Source organism: Tachypleus tridentatus, chromosome 1 (genome assembly GCF_004210375.1).
Source record: "Tachypleus tridentatus isolate NWPU-2018 chromosome 1, ASM421037v1, whole genome shotgun sequence".
Taxonomy (NCBI): Eukaryota; Metazoa; Arthropoda; class Merostomata; order Xiphosura; family Limulidae; genus Tachypleus; species Tachypleus tridentatus.
Window position 1 is genome coordinate 43,285,524 of NC_134825.1, and position 22,287 is coordinate 43,307,810.

The 22,287-nt window shown below is 34.8% G+C and overlaps 1 protein-coding gene across 1 annotated transcript in view; it reads right to left on the reverse strand.

The window, feature by feature from the left end:
- LOC143247119 (uncharacterized) overlaps positions 1-22,287 on the reverse strand; it is a 57,431-nt gene that overhangs the window by 11,247 nt on the left and 23,897 nt on the right. Inside the window, exons 8-10 of the mRNA XM_076494634.1 lie at positions 12,440-12,547; positions 11,816-11,922; positions 9,144-9,265 (exon numbers count right to left, since the gene is read on the reverse strand). Coding sequence (XP_076350749.1) covers positions 9,144-9,265; positions 11,816-11,922; positions 12,440-12,547 — 337 coding nt within the window. The remainder of the gene's footprint in view (positions 1-9,143; positions 9,266-11,815; positions 11,923-12,439; positions 12,548-22,287) is intronic.

A 22,287-nucleotide genomic window follows, 5' to 3' on the forward strand; every position in this document is an offset into this window, starting at 1 on the left:
AGCAGCCCAACATCAGATGAAAACTTAAATAGAATTAAAAAGGCCAATTGTCCTTAAAAAAATTAAAAATATTTGTAAGGTGGACAGTGTCACCATCGCCAATGACACTGTCCAACATCAAGGGTAAAAACATACCTAAAATGGTGCCGTCGCTCACGTTTGTAATGACGACACAACAGTAAAATGTGAGCTATTGTGACTTGAGTGTCACGCAGACCACACATTGGTACATCAGTTCAAGATAAAAGAATATGATGAATTAAAAATGTTACCAATGTGTAGTTAGGACAACTTCCTCCTCCCAATCCTTACAGAAACAAGACAGACAAAGTCCAAGAGAAGGTTTCATCTGGTAAAGTTTGTTATTGTGTTGCTCACTCCAAGTTGACTGCCAACTTGGTGTGTAGCCAAGACTTGAAATACAGGGCCATAGTCCACATGTGGATTAGGCACAGTAGTGATAGAACCAGAGCAGACAGACATAACTGCAGTGTCAGCAAGCTCATTCTTACAAATACCAACATGAATAGAAGTATACAATAAAGATAAATGGGCAGTCAGTTTTGAATATCAATGAGAATAGGGTGAGAACTAACATGAAGCGATTCCTAAGGCCAATAGAGAGCTAAACGAGTTGGCATAAATAGTACCCTTTGTGTACTGCATAGCAATCCAGGGCAAGAAAAATGGTGTACAATTCAGCAGTAACCACAAAAATTGTAGACGGGATCCTGTGTGCAACTACTGAATCACAATAAACTATGGCAGAGCCCACAGAGTCACCTAATTTTTAACCATACGTATAAATGGGAATGAAAGGATGGTTTGAATGATGTTTGGCAAATAGAAGACGGTACTTTCAATTGGGACCATCCAACTTCTTTGGATGACTCAAAGAAAGGTCAAATTGGGGATCGTAATAAGTCATAGTAGGATGAGCTGGCCTATGGAGACAGCAATGTCATCCAAGGACAGATTCAATTCAATCAACTGCACTTGGTATGAAGGCCAAAAGGAACAATGCCAGGCCATCTATTCTGAAAAAACATGGCCCACTGAGGAAGAAACACACAACCCAAGGTAAGATGCTGTGGTAAGAATCGATGTTTTGAAGCACACAGTAAAGACAGTTACAAACGGCAGAGGTGTAGAGGAGGTTCATGAGTCTCACTATACAAATTCTGGACTGGAGAAGTGCAGAAAGCCTCCTTGCAGAGCTGAAGCCTCTGATGGCAAATGAGGTCCAACATCTTCAAGGCTGAGGTTCTGGCAGAGCCATAGACCAGAGACCCATAGTCCTGTTGTGATGAAATGAGGGCATGAGATATCTTGAGCATAGAACATTGATCCACTCCCCAAGAGGTGGAAGAGAGGACTCTGAAGATGTTTAGTGTCCTTGTATACTTGATGCATAACTGCTTGAGGTGTGGAATGAAAGTCAGCTTGCAGTCAAATATAAGCTCCAAGATCTTTGCCTCAGGGACAATAAGGAGCACAACTTCACTTAGACAGAGCTCAGGGTTAGGGTGAATGAGGTATTGGTGGCAAAAGTGAATGCAGACAGTATTAGAGAGAGAAAAGGTAAAACCGTTTGCTGTTGTCCACTTCAGTAAACAATTAAGGGCAGTCTGTAACTGCCACTCCATAAACCTCATGCTTGATGACTGACATGTGGAAGATGTGGAAGTTGTTGGCATAGAGTACATTTGAAATTACAGTGGAGAGTTGTTCAGTAATGGCATTAACACTTATAGTGAAAAGTGTGACACTCAAGACAGCAGCTCTGAGACTTATAGTTCCTGTCGAAAAGAAAAAAAAGTGTCAAACCCACACAAACTTGGAATCACCAGTTAATTAAAATACTTCTGATAAAAATGGGCAAATGGCCACACAACCCATATAAGTAGAAGTCTTGCAAAATGCCTTACCTACATGTAGTATCATAAGCTTTCTCAAGGTAAAAAATTACAGAAACAAGATGTTCCTTGAGAAAGGCTTCCATGATTGACACTTTTTAGAAACCAAGGTGCAATTTTTTTCTCAAACAAAAGTATTTCTTATAATTCACAGAATGGTTTAACTGATAATTTGGCATTTGTTTGATATGTATGTAAATGTAAAAAAGCTTTATTTTAAATTCGATTTTGATAACTGGTAATAGTGAATGACAAATGGTGACCTTGATCAGTTAATAACTTAATAGAGCAATCCTTCTTACACTTTACAGTTTAATATAACCTTTAACTTTTAAGTTAACATTTCAATTAAGTGTGTAAGATTCAGCCAAACATACTGCTTTTATTATTGGTAAAACAATGAAACTGCTGTCAAAAAGTTAGCTAACTTGACACACATAAAACCAAAGCAGGTGGTAACAAACCTTAGTCACTTTAACTTAGGTTAGAGGCATACGTGACTCACACTGTGCCTTTATCAATAACATTATTTCTTGTTGACAAAAACTGTGCAAATGTTATGTTCACCCTAAAGTTTTAGAAACATGCTCACAATTTATGCTCTTAATATCTTTGATATTATACTTACTATGTAAAAAAGCTGCAAATATTGTCAGATTGCACAGAAAAGCTTATTTGATCAAACAAAATAAGCATTAATTATCCTCTAAGATTTTACAGAGACAGCCTGTCAAAGCAATTGGATGATAGTTTGAACAAATCCTGGGATTCTCCATATGCTTGAGAAAAAGTGCCAAGCATCAGGAAAAGCATTCTCCTGCAAGATCTAGTTAAAAACAACCAGAAGAGCAGCAAGAGGGCAGAAGAGAGATGGCACAGCATCTCATAGTGAATATCATTACGTCAACTGATGTACTGCCAGACCAACGAACAGCAAGCTTGAGTTCCACCAGTGTAAAAGGGCAATCATAGTCATAGAGATGATCAGCCCAAAAGAAAAGAAGCGATCACTATGCCTGAATCTTGAAAGCTAAGAAGATGGGGGGGGGGGGTAAAGCAAAAGTGCTAGATGCATGAGAAAAGCTTTTGCTGAAGGTACTGGCAATGCTTTAAGCATCAGCAACTTCCTGGACATCAGAAAGCAAGATCAAAAGGGGAGAAGTATACTACCCACTAACCTTGTCCCATATGACTTTGGAACTGGTGGTAGAAGAGATGTTAGTTGTGTACTTAATCCAACTTTCTATCTGGCTTTGACATTTGACCTGGTGAGCATGTGCAAGGGCCTGCTGAAAACCAATGTGGTTTAAAAGAGTGGGATACCTACGAAGGTATCCCATGCCTGTTTTTGAGCTTTAATGCCATGTGGCAGGCAGGATTCCACCATGGACAAGGATACCATGGAAAACGTGTTGAGGTTTCAGGAATACACTGATCAGGTGCCTGGACAATACAATTAATCACTGCTACCATGCAGTTGTCTATCAATGGCTTACAGACGATGGCAGTGAAAGAGGGCCATTTGGCTTGATCCAACTTCCACTGAGGCATGCAGGTTGGGTGGCATTGACCATGTCCAGTCTCTCTTTAAGTGATTAGAAAATGATCATTGCTCCATGGGTTACTGTCAATCCTCCAAACAAAGTAAGAGAAAAGTGAAGGAGAGAAGACAGAGAGATCAACAGCTGTAAAAAAACTGACTAGGTGCACGAAAATCAGTATAAGAACCAGTAATGAAGAGATGAACATTGTGATCTGAAAGCATATGCTCTATGGAATTATCCCTCCCATCAATATAAGCACCACCCCAGAGGGAATTATGTCAGTTAAAATCCCCTACAATTGAAAAGAGAAATGGTAACTGTTCAATGAGGGCATCAAGGTTTGACTGATCATAGGCCTCTCCAGGAGAGATGTAAAGAAAACAAATAGTAATAGTATGACCCAAGGAAACACAAATAACTACAACCTCCAAGGATGTATCGAGTAACAAAGATAGGGCAAGCACATGCTGATCGACCATCAGTGCCATCCCTCCATGCACTCATCCATCACACAATCTGCACCTCTGTACAAAGAAAACTGCCGAAAGGTGACTGTGTTGGCAGGTTTCAGAAACGTTTTCTGTAAATAGAGACACAGAGAATGATAAGAATCAATCAAATTGTTAGTGTGATCTATATTCAAATGAAAACCCCTACAGTTCCACTGTATTAAGGTGGTCATTTTTATTTATGAGGAGGAGAATAGGGCAGAGAGCTCTTCTGTTTTCAACTGCATTTTTTCTTTATTAGATGCAGATCTATTGACATCCATGGATCCTGCCTTGGCTTTAGTAGTTATGTCTCTGTCTGTGGACAAAGATTCCAGTGACTGGGGGTGTGAATGAATAATCGTTTTACATCTTGGGGGCTGGAGAAGAAGATGAGCCCAAAAACACATGAACCCGAAGCCAAAAGAAGTGAACCCAGGCAGCCACTGGTATGAGTGGTGGGGAGAGAGATGTGAGTAGATGTAGACTTGTCAATTCTTTTAACCATGGAGAGAAAAAGACTTTAGATGTTTTGCAAACAACTCTGTTGGAGACATGGAGAGATTTGTCTGCACTTCCACTGTGGCTGTGGAATGGAGTCCATCAGCATATGTTGGAAATGGAGTTGGGGACCATAATTTCTGAGCCTCTGGGTAGGAGATATAGTTCAAAGTCTTAAAGCTTTGCACCTCTTTCTCCTCCACCCACTTAAGGCAAGAACTAAAGTAAGAGGGGTGAAAACAACTGCAGTTAACACAGTGTAGCTCCAGCTTGCACACATAGGTATTGTGGTCTTTGCCACCACAACAAGCACATGTTAAAGAACCACGACATGATGTCTTTGAGTGACACTGGAAATATCCAAGAGGATTGGGAATGTATGACCATGCCTTACTGTTACGATAACCTGCTTTGAATGTGGCAGAAGGGTGTGGTGATGTAAACACCAAAACATTAGTGGGCATTATAATTCCATCTTTGTAAGTGGAGATTCATTGCACCACAGAAATGACTTTGCTGGTAAACCAGAGAGGATTTTCGACTCGAGAATGTTCTTCAAGTCCATTTTAACAATAACTCATCTTGAGGAAATCAGGTTTGCATGGGGAGTAACCTCGATGGGTATATTCCCAATGATCTTCAAACTCAGAAGGAGTTTGGTGTATTATGTTGATGTTTCCACCAAAATGTCTCCTTAGCACAGCTTTATTACTGACTTGGAAGAGCAAGCCAGCCTGACTGCCCTAAACACTTGTCAGACAATGAATGTAAAATGAGAAATCGAGGTGTGGAGTCTAACTTTGATGGTGACTGTACAACAGATTCGTCTATAGGTAGTCATTTTCTGATAATCTGTTTTTTCTGGTTTTCATTTTTATTTTTTGTTTATGAATGCAGGTATCCATAATAAAAATAACATGTCAGTGCCCACTGTCCCCACCCACCATGGAGCCATACGAGGGAATGCATTGCAATGCCAAATAAGAACACTGCAGCAATGCCAATGTATCGTGAGCACTATACCCAAACACAAGCATTAGATACAATATCCACAACATCTGTTGAAAACGTCTGGTACTGGTACTTAGTTGACCCTAGCTCAAGTGGACCAGCCAATTAACCCAAGGGGAAACCCCAAGACCTATCGTCTATAGGAATTCAAACCAAAGTGTTGTGTTATGGTTGGATCCCTCGACCATCAGGATCCTCTCCTCCCCTTCACAGGTCACTACACATGGTAAACATATGGGTAGACCTTCAGATCACAGAAAAGGTAAGCTAAAATTACAGAACCTTCTCTGGGAGGTCATCTTACCATGTACAGGAATACACATCGAGGGGAAAAAAATATATGTCCTCATCTTACCCTTGCAAGAAGATCAGTACCTAGTGAGTGAGGTTTCAGATGTAGTTGGCTTGCCAAGTGCAGTTCTTCACTCCTTTGCTGCACTACAGCTTGATTCATATTTCTTACCCACCTTCCATCATAGCAATGAGTGATTCAACTTCTTTTATGCATCATCTTCTCTCATGTGGATGTACTCTCTTCTAGTTTTACCATGTCTGGTCCTCTGGACTTTATAACTTTTTATGAAAAAGAGATACTTGGCTCAAATGTTGTGTGGTGCTCCTCCAGAGATCTTTCCTTGCACTGATCTCTCCTACAATTCAATGTGGAATTCAAGCTAATAATGCAAGGAGAGAGGGTACCACATCAGAAGTTGTAATTTTCCTAAAGGAAAATGTATTTCCAACTTATACTTCCCTCTTCTCGCATTTACTCCCACCTATCTTGCACTGCTCACATCTCCTGTAAACTTCAAAGTGATAGTTTGGTGGCAGCAGGTAGAGGAATCACGTGCATCACGCGATAGTAGTGCTCTCCTACTGGAGGAGAGGTTTGTTTGTTTTTTTATTTCGCACAAAACTACTCGAGGACTATCTGTGCTAGCCATCCCTAATTTAGCAGTGTAAGACTAGTGGGAGGGCAGCTAGTCATCATCACCCACTGCCAACTCTTGGGTTACTCTTTTACCAACAAATAGTGGGATTGACTGTATATTATTACACCACCACAGCTGAAAGGGCGAGCATCTTTGGCGCGACAGGGAATGTGAACCTGCGACCCTCAGATTACGAATCGCACGCCTTAACATGCTTGGCCATGCCGGGCCTGGAGGAGAGGTATCTCATAGAGATTTACATGAAAGATGTGTTGTAACTTTGAATTTCACCAAAGGGAAATGTAATGGATTTATTGTTAAACATTTTTTTAGTGTCTATGTTTGTTTCTGTATACTTTTCTTTTTTTTTGGCATGTGATGCATATTCTTGACAGTGTGTTTTCGAAATTTGTAGAATGTTATTGTGCATAAGAATAAACAACATGCTAGATGTATATATAATACTAGTGATTGATGGTGCTGTTGCAAATGAACTTTGGTGAAAGTTCCAGAATCTTGCATGATTGATATATAAAAAGTGTCGCATGGAGAAACTACAGTGAGAATACGAAGTTTGATCAAAATGTTCTAAAACTTCTTCTGTAACAAGTGCCAGCCCGTACAGAGGTAGTGAGCTTCACTGAGGTGTGTACAAAGTACAAATAGTGATCTACCCCATAAACAAGCCATTTCTCCAGACCTTATACCTGTGTTGCAAAAGACGTATTCAAAGACAGACGTATCTCTTGCCCCTGTCATAATAAAAATGGACAGAAGAGCAACGTATTTGCATCAAGAAATCCTTAAAATGTTAGGAATTGCCTTTGGTGATGACTACTTAAGTAAGGCTGTCGTTTATCAGTGGATAAAATGCTTCCAAGATGGCCGGGAATCAGTCAATGATGACCCACGTTCTGAGCAACTAGCAGCATCGTTCATTGATGAAACGGTTGCTAAAGTGAAATAAAGTATTCGAAGTGATCGATGATTAACTATCCGCGAAATTACTGATGAACTGGACATTCTATTTGAATTGTGTCAGGCAATTTTAATTGATAAACTCTGCATGTGTTTTCATCACGACAATGCACCTTCACATACTGCTGTGTATGTTTAAAAGTTTTTGGCAGAAAAAAATATTCCTGTGATACCACACACCCCTACTCTCCAGACCTTGCATTGTGTGATTTATTCTGTTTCCAAAAATCAAAATTAAGTAGAAAGGAAAGATTTAGCTACACAAAGGCTATCTGCACTAGCCATCCCTAATTTATCAGTGTAAGACTAGAGGAAAGGCAGCTAGTCATCACCACCCACCGCCAACTCTTGGGCTACTTTTTAACCAATGAATAGTGAGACTGACTATCACATTATAATGCCCCCTTGGCTGAAAGGCAAACATGTTTGGTGTGAAGGGGATTCGAACCCGCGACCCTTGAATTACGAGGCAAGTGCCTTAAACACCTAATCATGCTGGGCCTTAAAGGAAAGAAATTTGATGACATACCAACAATCCATAATAATGTGAAAGCAAAACTAAGTCGCATAACAGTTGAAGACTTCTAGCATTTCTTCCAAAAGTGGCAGGAACATTGGAACAAGTGTGTATCAACTGGGGTAGATTACTTTTAAGGGGATAGCATATAATACTGATGTATGTACATTATTCTTGTGAATAAAAGTGAAGTCTTAGAACATTCTGATCATACCTCATATTATTGGGCAGCTACAATCAGTTTGCTACAGGCATAGGAAGTTATAATTGTGATTAACGCCTACTATTCCAAAAACTACGGAATTTGACCAGGAACATTTATTGATTTCGAACATTACAAATAATTCAACTTCAGTGAATAACTTTGAACATTAGAATCTCTTCGAAGATATTAAATATCTTCATCAGTAAAAGTCAATGGTGTGATGCCAATCAAGCTAGCTAGCTTAAGCAAGGCGCAACAATATCAACTCAGAAGTAATTTGTTCTTCGATAAGATACTCAGTTCTACACCAGATACAAGATTCAGTATTGTCTGTGAGTTTGTAAAAACGGTTGTACATAAACCATCATTTGTAATAACTGTTATTATAAATTGTATTGTTTTTATTTTTGTATATTAAAATATATTTGTTTTCAAAAAGAAAATTTTGTATATCAGTCTTGTTGGCAAATACTATAAATTTCATACATATTAGCATAATTAACTTCTAAATTCAAATTCAAATGTTAAGCTATTTGAAATAGTAATTCGTTAACATATGCAACATAATAAATTGGAAACTCGTCCGAAAGAAATTACAATACGTCTGTGTGTGTTTCTATATCAAAGCCACATCGGGCTATCTGATGAACCCACTGAGTGGAATCGAATCCCTGATTTTAGCATTATAAATCTGTAGACTTACTGCTGTACTAGCGGGGGACATTACAATACGTAACAGAGAGTTGAGAACTTGTGGCATGCTTTCGAAAAAAGTTTGCAAATAGAGGGCAGCACAAAACGAGAAAATCTAATCTTGGGAGAGGTGGGAAGTACCTATCAGAAATACATTTTTGTTTTGGAAAATTAACATTTATTGTAGAAAAATAACTTGTAGGATAAATAATTAATAACCGTTTTAAATCATATGAAATTTTAACAGAAAAGAATAAGCTTTGGTATTTCGTTAAGTTAAAATGTAGTACAATAAATACATGTTACTTTACCATTAGGACTCATTACAATTTTTGATTTCTTTAAATTACATATATACCTGTCCCAGGATCCCAGAGACGGCAAGTGCTATCTACAGAGCCAGTAATCACGTGAGAAGAATCCCAATTATACATACAGGATGTGAGTTCAGCTTCATGGCCTATTAAAATTCGGGAACATCTGTGAAAGAAACGACCATTATTTCACATTTTTGCACAGTGTAAATGACAAATATTCAGATATTGGATACTAGCAGAGACTGGCCAAATATTTATGGGCAAATTAGTATATCTATTGCAACTGTACTTAAAATACATGATTTCTAGAATACTAAAAAATAATTTTAGTTACAGATTGGTGCAGGTCAGTGTTTCACTGGCCTCTCGCTGTAAGACATACTAAATTTTGATGTTGCATTCCTGTTCACAAATACAGAGTTTTGTAAAAATTTGGCATTATTTTGATAAAGTATAAGATGTATTCTTTGCGAAAAATTATAACTATAAGACTTGAATGCAGTAATGAAGTCGACCATGAAAGTTTCTCCAGTTTTTATAAATATTCAAGAATTTTTTCGAACGACATTTCAATTCTTGGCAATTGCTTTAAGTTTTTCTTTACATGAACTGAATCATTATATTTCTTGTTTTGTGCTCAGACAAAATTTTTTTTTTTTTATATAAGTAGGTCTTTATATTTTCCAATCATTTTTTATGAAAATTTTAGTCTCTTGTATTTGACTGAAAAACGTGTTTGGCAGTTGTTTTATTGAAATAGAACCATTTCATTCTAATCAGACGCCAATCTTAAAAAACAAAGTGCCGAATTTTTTGCAACAATGTGTAATTTTTCATCTTGATGAATGCAATCTATAAATTACCAAATTATCTATTTAATTAGATTCTCATTTGGAAACAAACATTCTTTTGAAGTACTTTTCCTGATATAATTGAATTATCACATTGAAACAAACAAACTTTCAAGATGTCTTAAAAATTAATAAAATATAAATAAAAAAGGTATACTATATAAAAATATTTGGGTGAGACATTGCTCTTTTTTTTCAAAACCTTGTGAGACATTGTTGGTATCCCATTACAGACACCTAAATCTGCATGTTCACTTGTCTTAAGCTCAATATTAGTTGAAATTTTATTAAGTAAGGCCTGTTTGGAGAGGAGTATGGGAGGATCATAGCTCACAATGAACTTGTACGAATATATATCTTTATTTAGAATTTCAGTAAAATGTATCCAACGATTTATCAAACATACAAATTTGCCAATACTTGAGCATTGTGGTGTATTTTAAATAGCTAGTAGGGCAGAGAAGCTAACTAAAGTAAGAGATTCTTAGACCTTAGTTTTGGTATATATTTCCCAATGTCTTGCAAATGATAAGTTACAAAGACAGAGACAAGACAAAGATGTATGCAAAAAAACAACAGAAAAAATACAGTATGTGATGATTCTTACAATTTAAAAAACAAACAACACTAGTAATGATATAATACTACAGTATCCCTTGCAAATTATACTATGTGAAAAAGACTAAAACACTATGTGTAAAGAACCAAAGGTTTAAGTGAACTGCATTAAAGTGTAAAAATGTTCTGTGTGACATACAAGATATCATTTGAATTTTATCACCAAATCTACAAAAACATTTTATACTTTGAACAGTGGAGCCAACAGTACATTCTAATATTAGTTCTTGTTTAACATTCTAATCTTACTCACTTAAGGCAAGTACAAGAACAAAACATGAAGTATGGTCAAAAGATGTCCAGGTTATTAAGTGGAAATCAAAGTACAAATACAGTACAGCAGAAACTGAAGGTTTCTGTCAAGTACCTATTGTATCAGAATTACAAAAGCAATGGAAAGAAAAAACGAGTCATTAATATGTTGACATTTTTTTAAAATTCACATGAAATTTGTGTACGTTAAATAAACACAAAGTCTGTTCTTCCAAACACAGTCTCGAATATGTCTATAAACCTTTATGTTCCTAACAAAAAAAAAACAGTAATTGGTTATTGTTTGATCAGTTGGCCAATAGGCAGTGAAGATCAAGAGAGATTCCATTCACAGCTATTATTTGATTTGATGTTAAGAATAATTCAGCTTAATAATTAAAAACAATGTTTTTATTCCTGTAAGTAAAACAAATAAACAAGCTTTTGCAACTTGCTCACCATAAATAAAGCAAGAGCTAGTAAGGCACTTGAGCTCCTCTCCGTGTACAACCTGGGAATTATGACTACTGCAGTTTGAAAGTTTACTTTTTTAAGAGGTGGAAACATTTAGTATGCCTCCTTACTGCAGCATCATCCACTCACACGTAGTTGTTAACTGTTTACACAGTTCATTTTTTCCTGAATTCGTAGAATTTCCAATTAAATGTGACTTTATGTTATGCAAATGGTTGAACCGATAATGATGATGCCAAGATACTGCCCATAATTATCACATTCAACTTGTTCATTACTGCTGTCCTAACATGTCTTTTTTTTTTCTTTTAAGCATCACAAAGTTCATTTGTTACAAGTATCACAACAGTCACTATGTACTTGAGCATCATATACTGTACTTTCATTTACTGTTGTTACAATATTTTCTGTCTTAAGCATTCCAAACATAATTTTTTCATACTGTTATAATACTGTCTACTTAAATACATAGATTTTATTCTATATAAATATTAAGTCATTATTTCTATATCACTTACTGTCCAGTTCTAGAGTCCCAAATCCTTGCTGTTCCATCAAAAGATCCTGATAGCAACTGAGATCCAGAAGAATTAAAAGAAACTGTTATCACTTCTCCAGTGTGACCCTGGATCAAAATATAAGGAAATGTTAAAAACAACTGAATTTTATGCAACAAAATAAAAAGTAACAAATATGGCTTAACATGTGAAAATAATATATAAATTTATAAGCATCACTAAGAATTAGAGTTATAATGAAGGATTTTTTTTCAAGAAACAGCCTACAAGCATATTTTCTGATTTATTGCTGTTGTTATGTTTAGTGCAAACATTTAAAATATGTACAAATCTATCCTTCTAGCATTGAATATCAGTTTCTGCAAAATAAAATATAATTTTCACACACAAATTAGGACTTGTTTTTATAAAACATCAGAGTACAATTCTTTACATTTACATTACTTTAATTATTATAACTGTTAAGATAGATAGATTATAATTCAAGTCATGAGTAATCATACAATATAATTCTTAAAACTTTGGACAATGGTCCAATGGGAACAACAATATAACATTTACGTGCTAAAATTATGTACATAAATAGTTGTATTAAAATAACATAAAAATACATGATCTAAATACCACTAAGGGCATGAGATTTTTTCCTGTTTCTACATCCCACAAAAGGGCTCTTGCATCCATACTTCCAGTTACTAGGTAGTTACTGTCTCCAGAAAACTCTAGACAAATCTGAAAGAGAAAAATAAAATATACTCATTAACACTTTCATATAAAGTAAGTATACCTGAATAACAAAATGAATATTACTTTTCCTTTTACAGCATCTGAATGAATATTATTTTAAACTAGCAGACTCTCTAGTGTTGCTGAGATGAAAATGGCTTTAAATATCCTGAGTTTTTTTATTAAATCAACTATGTTAATTGTGATTTTTGCAAAATAATTCAAAATTATTTCTTTACCTAATTAATATTTTTATTAAAATGTATAAAAATAACAATGTGCAAAAAAAAAATTGATGAAGCTATATTAATCAAAGCAAAACCATGTGCAATGTTTCTGCTTCTTGCTTGTGCTTTTTGTGACATTTCAAGTTTCAAAAATAAAATTCTCTACTTTTTGGTGTCCTGATTTCTGCTGTGTAGTCAAGTGTCTTTTGCAGCATATTATAACTTTATTATTATTTATTATTGTTTTGTAGAGACATTGTATAGCTTATTATTCTAAATACATGTAAGCAAAGCAAAAGATATAGCTGAAACAAGCCTATTTTGTTGATGGAGTGCACATGCATGTTTGAGAGAAAGCATCAGCCTTTTTAAATTAATGAGGGTTATAGCATAAGCATGTATATGTAGAAAAAAGAAATAGGGAGGAAAAAATTAAAGAGAATATAGCAGTGAAGCAAATAAAAACTACACAAAATTTCTAAATAATTTTAACACATAATTGATCACAAATAGAATGATTAAGAGAAGTTCTCACAGAGAAGAGAAATGTAAATAATAGTCCAGTTGATCACACGTTATGAACAAAACCAGGTCTTTAGAATTTTGTCCAATTTGCCAAAAGTTACTATACTGGTCACTTCTGGTCTCCATTTGTGGCCTCAAAACAGCTTCAAAGCTGTGGCCATGTAGTCCATGTTACTTCCTTAACAAAGTTGTACCTGTACCACAATTTTAGAGTTTATAGCTTTGAAGATACGACTGTGCATGAGGAACAGACCCACAGAGAGAGAATGGAATAGAGAGGCATTTACATTTATATATATACAGATAAAAATCACTAGTTAGGATGTGGGAAGTTTATCATTCTTTACTGAAAACTATTTTCCATCCTATTTATTTCCAGTTGAATCTAAGATAGTGTGTTTCTTTGTTATGAAATACAAATTATCAGTATATGTGTATTTAATCTTTTTCATTTAGTAAAACAAAAGTGTAATTTATTATCTGTTGCATATGAAATGTTGGATTTTTAAAAGAATATATGAAACTAGTATACATTTTTGTTGTTTAATTTATTTCATAAAAATAAACTTCAATACAGTTCTGTCAGTGAGGTTTTTATAAATGCCATCTTTAAAGAATTGGACATCCTTTGATGCAATGAAGTCTTCAAAGGAACTTTCAATTGACTTGATTTGCAAACGTTTTTTCTTTTTAAAAACGTCCAGATGTTTTAAAAAGTAATAATGTGTAGAGAAAAGCTCTGGTGAAAATGGTAGATGACGTAAAGTTTCATACTAAAGTTCATTTAGTTTTTAGACAGCAATATGTACAACATAAAGTTGAGCATTGTCAAGAAGCAGTATTGATAGGTAGACTCAGACTGACTACTGCTGGATGTTTTGTGACAACTTTTGATGCATAATTTAAAGTTCACAGCAATATTACTCTCCTGTGATTGTTTCTTTTTGGTTTAAGAATGAATAATGGATCCCACATGCTGATAACCACCAAGCACTGACCAAAAGCTTCTTGGGGTGAAGAGCTGGTTTTGACATATATTTTGGTGATTCTTCATAGTAAATCCACTGTCTGGATCATCATTAATTGTTGTAAAGAGTCTATTTCTCATCACAGGTAATAATTCTATGGAGAAACAGGTTGTTTTTGTTACGGGTGAGGTGCAAATTTTAATTTGTTTTGTTTGATACTTTTTCAGTCAGTTTTTGAGGTTCCTAATTATTACTTTAAGATGTCATCAAACTGTCAAATAATGAACATTAAGTTTGTTGGCAAGTTCTCTCACAGTATGGTGGGTATCTGATTCAACTAAGGCCTCCAATTCTTCCTCATTTATGGCTGTTGAGGGTGACTCCAAAGTTCATTTTGAATACTTGTGTCAACAGAGCAAAATTTCCAAAATCAACCCTCTGCTGTACCATCAGCAAATGCAAGATTGGTATTATGAGCTGCTGTCACTGTATTGTTACCAAGCTTGAACTTGTACAAGAAAATTATATGATTATCAATTTTATCCATGATGACAAAAATCAAAATAAATACAAACCAGACAATATACTTTATTATTCTAACAAATTTATGATAATACTTCTCTTCCAGCCACTAAAAACCAGTTTTAAATCTGTGTATGAAAATCCAACTTTTCATATGCAACAGCCTGATAATTACAACAGTTTATTTATATCAGTATTTTATTTATAAAATCTAGTATTCATAATTGTTGAAAGCATTTAATGAGATGTCACATAATAGGCTTGTAAAAAAATTATCTCTAAAGGTGTGGGATACATGTCAGCAAATTTAATAGAAGAGTGGTTGGATGAAAGACAACAGAGAATTGTTACAAGTTGGATTAATAGTACAAGTAGGCAGGCCTGATGAGAGGAGAAGTTGGAGGGCTACAGTCCTGAGGCCTGGGGTTAAGTAGGGGGCCCAGGGAAATATGGAATAAAGAATAATGTATTCTCATTTTCATAATATACTTAAGGATAAATTACAGGAAATTGCTTTGCCTCATAAAATACTTTTATCCAAAAAATGTAAATTCTCAAACATTTGGCTTCCACGCACCAGGAAAATTCTTCATGTGCCCATGAATCTACCATGAAGTTATGAAGACTTCAAAAAGGGGCCTAGTGACATAACTGTCCCTGGGGCCCAACCTGCATCTCTCAACGCCCCTGCAGGTGGGGTCCTTAGGACCTTTGATATTTTTCATTTCCATCAATGACACTGTTGAGGAAATGATCAATAAATTACTAAAATTTGTTGATAATATTAAAGTTTTTGGTGTTGCTGGCTGTGAAGAAGAGGATACTGCTTTACAAAAGGATTTCGATCATTTAGTGAGTTGGGCAAAGAAATGGCAGATTTCTTTATAAATAGCAGATTATAATAAAAGCAGGATGATACATGTGGGTTATCGTAATTCGAATTGTAAGTATAATATAGATTGGAATAACTTTAACAGTGCTATGAAAGAAAGGTAACTTAGTGTAGTAGTTGATGAAACTTTTACACAATCTAAGCAGTGTGCTGTTGCTAGTAATAAGGCAAATAAGATTTTAGGTTGTATCTGCAGATATATTGAATTCAAGTCTAAAGATGTTATAATTTCATTGTATAGGTTAGGCCATATTTAAAATACTGTGTTCAGTCTTGGACTCCTTACATTGGTAAGGACTTTGAATTGTTAGAAAGGATTCAGAGGAGGGCTATTAGATTAGTACTTGGGATAGAGTGATTGTCATGAAAGGAAAGGTTCAGATGTCTGAAATTGTTTGTTTTTCTTCAGTTTTTTTGTTTGCAAGAGAAAGAGTTAGAGGGGATCTTATAGAGGTGTTTAAGATTTTTAATGGAACTGATGATGTTGATACATTATCTTTTTCGTGCTTAATAGTGAGAATGGTAGGGCGACACAAATATAAATTATGGCAGGGTAGGTGTTTAAGATAAAACTCGATAAGTATATGGATGATAAGATTTAGTGTAGAGGATGGAACACCATAGATAGACTAATAGGTCCCTTGTTATCCATAAACATTATGTTGTACTCTTCCAAGCAGAGTGATACATAAATAAAACCGGATAAATTAAAGCCATTACTTTGTAATATCTAATTCTCAGTGTTTGATAAAAGTATAAATTTCACAATGAAATATTTTAAGAGAATTTTTGATTTATTGCATTCCCTGTAAAAGATTAAAAATTTCAGGAACAGAAAAACTAAGCTTAATCAGTAGCCTGTAGTTGTTCAAATTCATATACATAATGAATTATTATAAGAGTACACAGCAGTACTTACTACTATTGTATTAGTTAGTTTGGCAGTGTAAACTTCTAACTTCTCTTTCAAAATTTCAATGAAGTATTAAAATACTGAAGATTAGCATTATTCATTTGTAAATTTAGCTTGTCTTTTGTTTATTGTTAGTTATATTAAATAACATGAAATTTGATTTGAAGAAATAAATCTCTTACATGGACTAGTCATTGGATTTAAAAAAAATAATAATTCTGCCCATCAGTATAAGTCATTACAACATTGGTGTCATGTGGATAGGATTATTTTGGTAGACTTCCAATGGGTCAACAGAATATCTCTGGATTTACAACACTAAATTCCAGGATTTGTTTTCTTATGGCAGACAGAATTCAGGCAGCCAATCTTGTAACTTTGTACTGTGAACCCAACAACAACATTTTGTACAAAGCTACTCCATAGCTATCTAATTTTGAAGTGATGTATTAAAGGGAGACACCTAGCCAACTCCATCCACTGTCAATTCTTGGGCTGCTCTTTTACCAGCAAATAATGAGATTAATTGTCAATTATAACATCTCAACAGGTGAAACATTGAGCATGTTTAGTGATAGGATTTAAACACACAACCTGCAAATTGCTAGCCAAATTCTCTAACCACCAAGCCATGCCAGAACTCAAGACTTTGCTCAAAATTATGATATATCCTTAAAGTAAAATTAAAGTAAAATTAAAGTAAAATGTTAGATGTGATTAACAAGTTGAAAAAAAAAAACCAGTAAGAAACTGGAAATATTCAAAGAAGGTCTAAAAGAAAGTGAAATTAATAAAAGAATAATAATAAGGCCACAGGAATTTAAAAGAGGTATAAAAATAAGATGAAAGTTTTTCAAAAGAATTACAAACAAAAATCAGTTTCATTGAATGCAAGATTAAGAAAGCCATAGGAAACATAAAGAAGAATATATTAACAACATTGAAGAAGTGCAAAAGTATTAAAACAAAATCATTGAAGCATAACATGATGATGCCAATAAACTCAAAGAAGTAACTGCAAATGTACAAAAGGATTATAATAAAAAGATTAGCAAGATACAGAAAGACATCAATGCCAGAATTAAACATTCAGAAACATATAAGGTATATGCAAAGATCCAACTAACCACACCTCTCTCCGCATCCTCCTAAGAATTCCAATATCAAAAGACTTAACTGAAAACATGGAAAACTCATCTTTTCTATACCTGTTGCCATTTTTGACTGCATTAATTCATGGATTACTTCAGCTAAATAAATACCTCATCACATTACAGAATTTAGCTGGCCAATTGATAAACAAATAGATTGTGATGGAAAGGTATCATGGAAATCCTATCAGGCCAACTTTGAATTCCTTTCCAACATGAATGAATGGAATAGTGTACAGCAAGCTCTTATACCTTGTTGGTTATTTAAAAGGTAGAACTTTAACAATGTTAATTAAATTTAAATTGACAGCATTGATGGCCACCTAATCAAATAGATTTGAAATGTCATATCAGAAGGAAATTTCAAAAGAAAATTTTATGAGTATAGTAAGGAGGAGAGATGAGACCTTGCCAAACTCTCTGAAGATATGGAAAGAATAGTGCAATTATTTTATCCAGATGCATGAATGAAATTATGATTTTTTTTGCATGCAACCAATTCACAGATACAACAGTGTTTGAAAATGTGCAAACTAAAGCGAAGAAATATATATGGTTAAATAAAGCTTAAATAAATTAAAGTCACAGATAAATAACTAAAAGCACCACCTAAGAATTGTGTGATTGTCAAATTAGGTAGCACGGAAATATCAACTTCTTCTCGTGCAAGTCTAGAAGAAATCAAAGAATTAATTAGACAAATAGTTCTTCAGAACTAAAGTAAACTACAGGACAGAAGGTGGTTCAATGGCTACTTAAAATAAATATTACTAATAGCTGTAGATAAGAGTCTTCAGAAAACAAAAACTACTCCAAAGGGATAACAGATAGAAGAAAACTCTATAAGGGTGTGGGAAACAGAGACATTACATCCAAGACTATATTAATCAATAACTAATAATAAATCAAGGAGACAAAATTCTGAGAATGAAAAAACTTCATTTGTCAGAATGAACATAAGGTGTGTAAGTATTTAAAGAAACCAGCCCAAGAAACAATAGATTTTCTGATGTTATAAGGTGAATTTTTCATCTTCATCACCCACAATACTTTATACAGTGAACAGATGATTGTTAAAGTTAGCTCCTGATCAATGTGAATATTTTCAGGTGCTCCAGATTGGGATATTCAGTGCTCCATTAACACATTAACTGCTGAATGTATTGACATTTCAACCACTGGATAAGCTTTAGTCCACTCTGTGAAGTAGAATGACCAAGAGCATATATCACCAACCTTATTCCATCTCTAGGAACAGACTAGGGCTTATTCTCTGTAGAGGAAAGCCAACAATTATCTGCTGGAGTTTAACTTTTTTAGGCCAGTTTTTTCTCTGGGTGGCACACACCACACAGTGTTGACAACAGCACTGAATATCTCAACTCAGATTCAGCCAGTTTAATCACTGTAAAATGTTAAAACAAGTGTAAGTAATAACTTGGTGTCATCCAGTTTTTTGTTATGCAGAATCTTACACCTCAAAGTAGTGGGGATCAACAGCTGTAACACACACTGAGCCTGATGGTTGATAACAATGGTAAAGCACACTTTTCTCTACTTGTAATTGCTCATACAAGTGACAGAGGTTAAGTGTGTCCATGTTACTTTTATCACTGTGAAATGGCCATGTTTTATAGTTCTATATAGCAAGGAGCATCTATGTTTTACCTAGGCCCTTCAGCTGTTTTTCCTGGAAATCCCAAACTGATAACTGTGGTATGGCATTTATCCAGTATGGAATCTCATACTGTATAATATGTCATTGCTATGGTGTGAACTCCTAAATCAATGAAAAAGGCTTATCATACAGCAAGAAAATCTGTCACCATTTCCATATTACATGTCTGGGAAATACTGTATGACTAAGCTATATTCCTGCAGTACTGTTATCCAGCTTGCTGTCATCTCTTTTGGGTTTTATTAACTATTTCAGTGATGCATGGTTCATTTGAAAATTTAACTTTTCTACCATAAAGGCAGCGTTAATAGAGCTTCATTAAGAACATAACTGCAAGTAATTCTTTCATCACTGCACTAAGGATTTGCTAGTGTTCAAATAATGTACACAAATGCATGTTCTACTCCATCCTGCAACTGCAAAAACATTGCTTCAGTTTAATTATCACTGGACTCAGTATCAAAGAAAAACTCAGTCCTGTTGTGAATATGGCAACACTGAAGCTTTTACTAAAGCATGCTTCAAGATACTGGCTACAAACTATTGACAGTATTATGCAAAATACTGAAAAATATAACTTCTAGCTTGGTTACAATATGAAGCAAATTTTGTACCTTGGCTATATAAACAGAACCCATGGAGAGTTCATCTATATTCACAATATTACCAAGAAATTCCACTTTCAAGCATATTTTTTATACAATTTCCTGGTTTCAGTTTCAGGCCTGTCTTTTTATCCACTGGAATACCATTTTCAGGTTCTCAGCCACAGACTCAAATGTGTGACCAAACAACAAAACATCAACAATAGAAAACAGTCATTACTCCCACTGCACTCCCTTTAAAATTTTTTTCAGTGCACCCATGAACATTAGGGTGGGGGTGACTTGTTTTGCCTCACTCATGAAAAACTTTAGTCATGATCAGAATATTTCCTTCATGACTTTTCAGCAATCATCTGTCTGAGATATTCTCAATGTTATGATACACAGTGGAAGACATTTTAGAGACTCTGACACTCTCAAGTGAGTGTTTGAACTCTGGGTTCAGGGCAATATAATTATGTGTTGCTGCTGGTTCTTGATGACTCCAGGGTTTACCGTTTCACTATTTGAAGCTTGCCATCTCATTTGCTAGTAACATAGCTCCTGTTGAAAGATGCGATGCATTACTGGCACCATTGATTTTTCTCCATATTCTCAGGTGGTTTGAAAAGAGTTTAGGTTGGGTTACTCTTGCTGATAAAGTCCTAGAAATTCTATACAAACTGCCCTGCTCAGTCTCAGGTGTGTCATGCACCACACCACAATAACAGTGCTCAGTTGTCTGTGCTTCACTCACATTGAGCTTGATCTGCTGGAAAAGAGCATGAACAGCAATTCTTGGTAAAGCAGACATTGGTAGGTTTCCTACCTGAGTCATTTGTATTACTGAGACAGTATTCATGGACTTTTGTAGCATCAATGAAAGTTTAATGTCCAGGAGAAGACTCCTTTACATGACAACTTTCTCATACAATAATCTTGCTTCAGCAACCACCTTTTCCTCTTGGTTGCAAGTCTTTCAAATGTGGAAAGTGCCACTTCTAACAAAACAAAGCTGTTTTAAACTTAAATATCACAGTAGTAGAAGTAAAGGGTAATACATACAACAGATCTACAATAAAATAATCTGAGGTCACAGTATCTAACATTTCTCCTTCCTATCCACACTATTGCATATTCAGTCAAAACTAACTATTCTTAGGGCAATAGGAGAGGTCTGCTAAATAGCAAGGAATTTGATAAATATCTAAGGTAGAGTTATACTGACTTTGTCTAGATATCCGAGTTTTTAAAGATGAAATAAAGAGATTGGACACAATGTAAAATGCAGAGCCACAAACATTGTTATAACAGAAAACAAAAACATTGTTTAGATAACTGGCTGACTTCTTGTCAGTTTACTTATTGCTCAACAGATTAAAACCAGAAGTGAATGAGATGGGTTCAGCAACAAGATTAATACAAGCAATATAAGAAATGTTTCCGTAAGTAAGAATAGGAAAAATATCATAACTTGAAATTGCTTAATATTCCAAAAATGTATGTGTACAATTATTATAGAAACATTATAAAAGAATGTTAAGTATGTTACTATTGAAAGTATTGGACACTAAAAATAATATATGTGACACAAGGTAATGTGGCAAGTGCAATCAATAGGGTAGTGTGTGAAATGTAAATCTAAGCTTCAATTGCATACTTTCCATTATTAACAATAACAACAACAAAAAATCTTACTCTGCATTTTTGGGCCATGGGCTCATATAAGAGTAATGATCCAATTTCATTACTTATTAAAGCAGCCCATGAGTTGATGGTAAGTGGTTTTGACTAGTTGCCTTCTTTCTATTCTATTACTTTAAAGTTAGGGACAGTTAGCACTGGTAGTCCACAAACAGTGTTGCAAGAAATTCAAGAAACAACAATACAAAATAGCACTGCAATACTAAAATGTATGATGCCATCAAGCTAGTTGAAATGTGATATAATGTTGTAACATTTAACTGTATATTATCAAATGACAGATTTTATTCAATGCTTTACTGAAACATTAAAATACACAAACAGTAAAAATAAGTAAGTCAATTTTGTAATTCAGGATGGCACTACTTGCCTGCTACCCCCTCAGTTAAGAGGTACATTTTTAAATTATTACTTTCTGAGAGTTCAAAGTTTGGACATGAAGAGTTGCTCTTGTACCACTTTAACTTTCCATTTGAGAGCATAAAAGATGTGGACTCCCTAAACAATTAACCAACTTTTTTAAAGGAAAATAGCACATATCATTCAGAAATAGAAGCTATCTTTTCTATTGACAAATTGGAG